The following is a 6,661-nucleotide window of genomic DNA, read 5'->3' on the forward strand; positions in this document are numbered from 1 at the left end:
AGATTTCTCTTCAGAATCCTTATTTCTATACTTGGACAACATGTCACTGACACCAATTCGAGTTACAAATGAGCAATAGCAATAGAATATCAAAGATAACAATACTACTCGTACTAGCTAATTAATTACCAACGAACGCAAGATACTATGTGAAAATAATTAATTAGTCCTTTAAAGATGATCAAACAACACTATTAATTAATTAAGGTTCCTTTAAACAAGAAAATAAATGTGATTTATCTAAGTGCTCAGGAATTTACCACTTCTCTTTGCTAGATCTTTGTTTAGAACACTTATGGACACCTTCTTGTTGGGGAACCTCCACTATAGTAACAAAAGATCAAGGGGTGAGTGTTTAGGACAAGAGGGTTTAGGTAGCACAAGTTCACAAGTATTTCGCCAGTGTTTTAGGTTATTTTCTATGTGTTTAAGCCTCAGATTAAGCCTCTATTTATAGGGAATGAATAGGTTTAGGGTTTTGAACATTCTGTCGCAGCAGGTTTCGCGCGCACCACGATTAGTTGCGCGCGGCATCCCATCGCAAGTGATTTAATTGCGCTGCTATGGGCAGCGCAACTGATTTTCTTGCGTGCGACATTATGGTAAGATTCGATTCTTTATTTTTATAAAATTCTGAATATTCTGCGAGCGCATCTCTAGAGGTTGCACTGAGTTTCGCGCGCAACAGAATTAGTTGCGCGTGCCTTCCCAGCGCGGCTGATTGAGATGTGCGCGAATTTTCCTGCGGTAGCATTAAAATTTAACCTAGGCGCTCCTAAATCCGTAATTATTGGGTTTTAAGCATGGGCTTAAGCCTAATATTGATCGGATTTAGTTAATTGGACCTCGTTTTAGCTTTGTTTATTTAATTTGGGCTAGTCTTGTGTTTTGTGGCTTAACCAGTTATCCATAAGCATTCTCCACTTCAATCTAACACGAAGATGGTTTTATTTTATCGTCATTGCACTTCCTGTCGGGACAGGAGGCCAAAAGTATATGTCTACAGTTAGCCCCCACTTTGATCGAGTCTAGAATAGACGATGATCAAAGTAGTCAAGGAAATAAATCCGAGACTCATTCAGCGAAGTTCTCAAAGAATAGAGAATCTTTTACAAATGTTTAAGGATGCAAAAATGATCCTTGGTTCGCTAAGTGTTCGAAACAAGTAGCTATTAAGGCTAGAAAATTTTTTCCCTTGTCTTAACGCGCTAAAGAATCTAGATTAACCTTTTGCAATTGTAGAACCTTTTTACAAGTAAAGGTATTCTGGGTGATGTCAAGTCATGAGAAGAGATCGGTTTGAAAAGAATAAAAGGGGATGATTTCCTCTTAATAATGTCATCGTTGGTATAAAGTCCCTCGATATTTCATTGAAACTTTAGCCTGACTTTAACAAAGTAAAAAGATGAAAAAGGGGTTTTCGATATTCGAGCCAAAATGGTCCGGCATTCGAGCCGGATGTCCACAAGATAGAAATACATGTCTCAGGACTAGATGCATATATCCAAATCAAGTGAGAGGGAAGAAAGTCAACAACTCTCTTAGTAGTTTTGTCCACAAGATGAGTACACGTGTCTCAAGACTGGGGGCACGTGACTACATAGGCACGACATCGTCTCGTCGCTTTATACAGGGGGTGGACGGACACCCTAACTGTTCGGTAAGCTAGTAAGCTCACTAACTACCGTATTTTCTTCCAATCAAGAAGTGTCTGTTCCTAATGGTTCGGCGCGCCTATCGACTCGTGAGCTAACACCTAAAGTAATACTCCACCTTTTAGTTTCGAGAGGTTGTTCTCGTAAAGCTTGAGCTGAAGTGAAATTTTACGCAACACCTACGTCGTACAATTTTGTGTCGTACGATATGCTTTTTTCATTTTTACGCTGCTTGACAACACCTTACTTTTTTATTCTGACGTGAAAAAAGAAGAAAATCCGGACATTCGTAACGTCAGTACAGTAAAATGACAAGCCTGTCTATGGGTGCTTTTACGTAAAGCACCACCACGGAACGTCTTAAGACACTCTTACGAAAAACGTTCAAAACGTATGCTTAGGGAAGGCACAAAGCACGGTGTTTATGCAAGAATGATGCAAAAAAACTAACAAACAAGAAAACAAACTACAATATGCAAAGCAATTTAAAAGATTTTGATAATTTGCGGGCCATTACGTCTAATAACAAGCAAAAACCGTCGAAAAATGATCGAACGGATCAAAATCAAGATTTCGGTCATTTAGGTGACTAGCATCCGCGCGTAAATCAGTGGGTCGCGCTGGCCAGGAGCGCGCATCGTTTTGAATTGCACTAGTATGTCACGCGCAACAGATTCAGTTGCGCGCGATATTTATGTCAGTAAAATGAAATCGTTGAGCGCAATTTTCATTTTGCATTCTCTTTCTCCTTCCTTCGCCATTTTCGCCCCTTTCTCTCTCTAGGAAGCTCAGATTTTCTTGTTTTTTGGAGCCAAAGGAAGTAGATCTCGTCCCTTATTCATATTTTCCATAATCCAATGTAAGTTTTTTGTTATATTTCGTTTGATTTAGGCTTAATTGGGATGATTTTTGAACTGTTGAACCCTATATTTCGAATTTGGGGGTTTTCGATTCGGTCCATTATTCTTGAAATTGTTTGTTTCATGTTGTTATACTTTGTTTAAGGATTGTTTTGCAACAAATTTCATGAAAAATGGTTATGTATTGAACCTTATATGAGTATTTTTTTGTCCAAGTTCATTCTTACACTTTTTCTTCGAATTTTACTCGATTTTATTGTTGTTTCTTGCTCATTTTGGTTACACTTGCTGATTATGAAGTAGATTATAGTGGTGGAACCAATGTTACTTTCATAATTCATTTTTGCGAATTTTGAATTGTTGAAAAATGGCGCGAAACATACTCTTAGCTTATTTTTGCCATGTTTAAACCTCAAAATTGTTTGGTAGACGATAATCATGTTTATATTACTGTTATTTGTCTAAGAATAGTTGATACAATCCCTTGAATGCTTAGTAAAAACTGGTATAGGATGGCTTTTGGGGGTGTTAGAAGCCCCCATTTACTAAGTTTAATTACAGGTATCGTAGCCCCCAAGTATGGGTGGCATTCGATTTTCGTGTTTTTCCCTATTGGCAGCTATTGGGTCTAGAATACGTATATTAGTTTAGTTTTCGCGGCCGATCGACGTCGCCAATCGACGTCGCCAAAATGGGTCTAGAATACGTATATTCTTACACTTTTCGCGGCTGATCGACGTCGCCAACAGGATGTGGTTTGGGAGGCTCCTCCCAATTGGGACCCTAGGATCCTTAAGTGCAACCCAGACCATCATGTCTCGATCAAAGGGTGGCGTGGCATCATGAGTTCTTTGCGCCTTCGTTTCTTTCCGTTTTCCTTTGTATCTTCTCCTTTTTAAACTATAACCGTTTTTTTTATTTTTTATTTTTATTTTCCTTAGAGTGAGCCTAGCATGCGTTTACACGGCTCTGGTGACCTCAACCCCGTTTTGAGTGTTTACCCGAGGTGACAAAGGAGATTGTGGAGCTTTCGGGGATTGACTTCCAGCTGGCGGCTCTTCGGGATTTATCGAGTCAGCCTGCGTCCTCAGCTTTCCTCCGTGGATTGCTGGAGTATTGGTGGGATTCCACCAATACTTTCCACTTTCCATGGGGAGAGATAATAGTTACCCCTTTCAATTTCTCTATGATTACGGGTTTTCCTTTTGGAGGCGAGCCCGTAGCCATAGAGTTCGTTAAGGTGTCAAACGAGAGATTGCGCGACCTTGTGGGGGACCGTCTTGCGTCGGCCCTTCACGTATACGTACAGTCTTGTCCGTACTCGTTTCTTGCCGATGAGTTGTTGGCTAACGAGCTTGATTGGAAATGTACACCTGAGCAGCTGGCTCGGATATACATTGCTCACGTTCTTTCCATCACTATCTTGAGTGATCGTGGAGAACGTTTCGATATTGGGTTACTTATTTGCCTTAGTTATTTGGGGCAAGTAGGTAACTAGAGTTGGGCGGAGGTGTCGTATGAAAGGAATGGTGTTCTTAGAACAAGTGTATTATTCTTATAGTGGGTTCAGAATTATTAGAAAGCTAATATATTCAGTAAGGTCAAATGATCGGAATGCCTAGGTGAAGGCCGCTTCCGATCAGTAATATTAATGTATAATTAATATTACAGCTTAATCTTGACTGACCCCTTCGGGTCACACCCAAGCAATTAAAAAATCGGCTTAACGAATTAATTCGGAAGAAATTAATGATTTGCCCGAGTATTAAATATTTAGACGTCGGAAATTCGAGCTTAAAGCATCAAAACCGAGCGTCGGAAATCGAGTAAAAAATAGTAAAAGACGAGACACACAAATAATTATAAATCAACAATATTTCCCAAAATACCCCTAGCATCGGAATGCCCCGAGCATCTTAGTGCTAGGGGCATAATGCGTGGCATGGTGGCTAGCATGTGCACCAAGTCGAGCCTAGGCTAGCTGGTGCATGCTAGCGCAACAATGCTAGCAGCCAAGGGTAGCCACGACCGCAAGTGAGCAGCAGCCCGTACCTGATGTGCGTGGCTTGCTGGCCGCAAGCAGCAGCTGCCCGCACAAGGTGTGCGTGGCTTGCTGGCCGCAAGCAGCAGCAGCCCGCACAAGCGTGCGAGGCATGCTAGCTGCGAGCAGCAGCAGCCCGCATCACCTTGGTGCGGGTAGCTGGGTCGTGGGCTAAAGGAAAGCATGTGAAGGGAGGCTTTAAGTGTGAGGGACATCTGGCACAAGGAAAGAAAGGAGTGAGGAGCAAGTTTGGTCCCCCCCTCTCCAAGTGGTCCTCACTTCCCTTTTCATGTATTAATGACACTTATAGATTTATTATTAGTTTGCTTATTTATTTATTTTAGCTTTAAAATAAATTGTGAAATTTCATACTCCCACATTGATGGTATAGAAATTCCCATTCTCACCATTCCCTATAAATTCCCAACTTGGGTTTTTGGGAATGGTGCGTGAGTAGGAGTTCATTAGTGCATTGCATTTTGCAAAAACTCTTAAACTCACATAATACTCGGGTTTTGGTTGGACCTCTCTAACCTCAAGGTAACGGACCTAAAAGTCAGTAGTTGTTTTTGCGGGTGGATCTCCGTCGGAGGCTCTTGTATTTTCGGGGCTAAGCTTTCAAGTAAGACCCCAATTAGTCGGGCGAGTGTGATCCTTGGCTCGGGTTTTTTCCACGGTGAGTAGGACTCACCAAACCCCAACATCGTATGCCCGTATGCTTACTGCTATGGGCAAAGCTACCCGGGTGATGGATTCCGCGGCAGCTACTGAGGTGCCTCGGATCTCCCTTACGTGGCACGGTCGTATCCTTGAGGTACATACTTTAATCTTCTTTCGATTATTATTTTTGCTTTTCTCCTTCAGGCTTATCCTTTTTTTCAGTTTCAGGCTTGGGGATCCTCGTACCTGCCTTTCTTAGCCCCTAGGATGCTTGGGGCTGCTCACTTTCCTATCGACCATCGATTGGTCACGATTAAGAAGAGACGAGCCAATTCTGTCGGCGACTTTTGCCAGAGGATCCTTTCGGCGACTCGTGCGTCGGTGAGTATTCCAACTACATGTGCAACTTTTGATTTTATTTATTTTCTGACGATTTTTCATATGGTTGTGTTTGTAGATCGATCTCTGTCCTTGGAGTCTGATCGTCGGAGTCACTGAGGTTGTCCGATCCGGCATGATCTGTTGCCGTTTCCGGGCTCTTTATCAGGGACTTCCAGTCCTTCAGAGGACAGACGCTTGGTTTTTAGGCGAGCGTGTTCTCTGGCAGTCTGCATCCATGGTTCCCGTGGATCCTCCGATCCGGATGTTACGTCCGAACTTGCTGTCTACCGAGGATCGAGCTCAGGCGATCCTTGGTTATCCAGCAAAGCAGCTGGTGCTGCCGGATGCATCGTATCCGACTTTCAATGAATCCAGGCTGACTCCTTTCCCAGCTTTTGTTCCGGTTTGTACTTTAACTCTCTGTTGTTATTTATATTTATTTTTTTGGAACTTTGACTCTTTTATTTATTTTTCAGCGGGTTGAGTTACGGGGTTGGGTGCAACCTGCAGTGGAGATCACGTATACCGATGTCGTTAGGTCGGTAATTCGTGAGATCCTTCCAGCATCGGAGGATGAGGAGAGAATATCGTTTGTTCTTGAGACGGTTGAATAGGTATGTTCCTTATGCATATGTATTCATATATATATATATATATATTCATATACATTTTTGCTAACTGTCCTTGTCTTTTGGAACAGGTTCCGTGAGAGACCGTAACCGACATGGTGAGGACTTTGCGCGCTTTCCGAGCTGCTTATCGGAGAACTCTCCTCACTTTGTCATGTCGTGATCATCGGATGGTCGCGGTAAGTTTATTATTTATTTTTCTTGTAACGAAGTTATACATATTTTATGTATTCATCTTCGTTCGGATTTTGCAGGATGTGCAGCATCCGTCTGGGAGTCGCCGACCATCCTGACTTCCTTTGTACACACATTTTTTATATTAGGAAACAAATGTATATATTTTTTTGTTGTACATATGACATGCTTTTTTGTTTTTGTATATATGTCATTTTCTTTTGTTTCCATGTGTACATTTTTATTTTATTATTATTATTT

General features: G+C 41.7%; 1 protein-coding gene across 2 annotated transcripts; it reads left to right on the forward strand.

Annotated features, from left to right (window-relative positions):
- Positions 1-4,373: 4,373 nt before the first annotated feature.
- LOC110728712 lies at positions 4,374-6,415 on the forward strand. Of its 2 annotated transcripts, XM_021908354.1 has the most exons (5): positions 4,374-5,370; positions 5,439-5,597; positions 5,674-6,000; positions 6,074-6,211; positions 6,298-6,415. In XM_021908354.1, the coding sequence occupies exons 1-4, from the start codon at positions 5,272-5,274 to the stop codon at positions 6,209-6,211; spliced, it is 723 nt and encodes a 240-aa protein (XP_021764046.1). In that variant the 5' UTR covers positions 4,374-5,271; the 3' UTR covers positions 6,298-6,415. The 2 variants fall into 2 exon arrangements, with proteins under 2 accessions (XP_021764046.1, XP_021764047.1); XM_021908355.1 differs by lacking the exon at positions 6,298-6,415 and having other exon boundaries at positions 6,074-6,287.
- Positions 6,416-6,661: the final 246 nt, after the last annotated feature.

This window comes from Chenopodium quinoa, unplaced genomic scaffold (genome assembly GCF_001683475.1).
Source record: "Chenopodium quinoa cultivar QQ74 unplaced genomic scaffold, ASM168347v1, whole genome shotgun sequence".
Taxonomy (NCBI): domain Eukaryota; kingdom Viridiplantae; phylum Streptophyta; class Magnoliopsida; order Caryophyllales; family Amaranthaceae; genus Chenopodium; species Chenopodium quinoa.

Excerpts from the sequence above, each read along its gene's own strand:
- LOC110728712 (XM_021908354.1), top strand. The coding sequence starts at position 5,272 with ATGCTTACTGCTATGGGCAAAGCTACCCGGGTGATGGATTCCGCGGCA. Across the intron at positions 5,598-5,673 it reads TTTCGGCGACTCGTGCGTCG|ATCGATCTCTGTCCTTGGAG; the intron begins GTGAGTATTCCA and ends TTGTGTTTGTAG. Across the intron at positions 6,001-6,073 it reads CTTTCCCAGCTTTTGTTCCG|CGGGTTGAGTTACGGGGTTG; the intron begins GTTTGTACTTTA and ends TTTATTTTTCAG.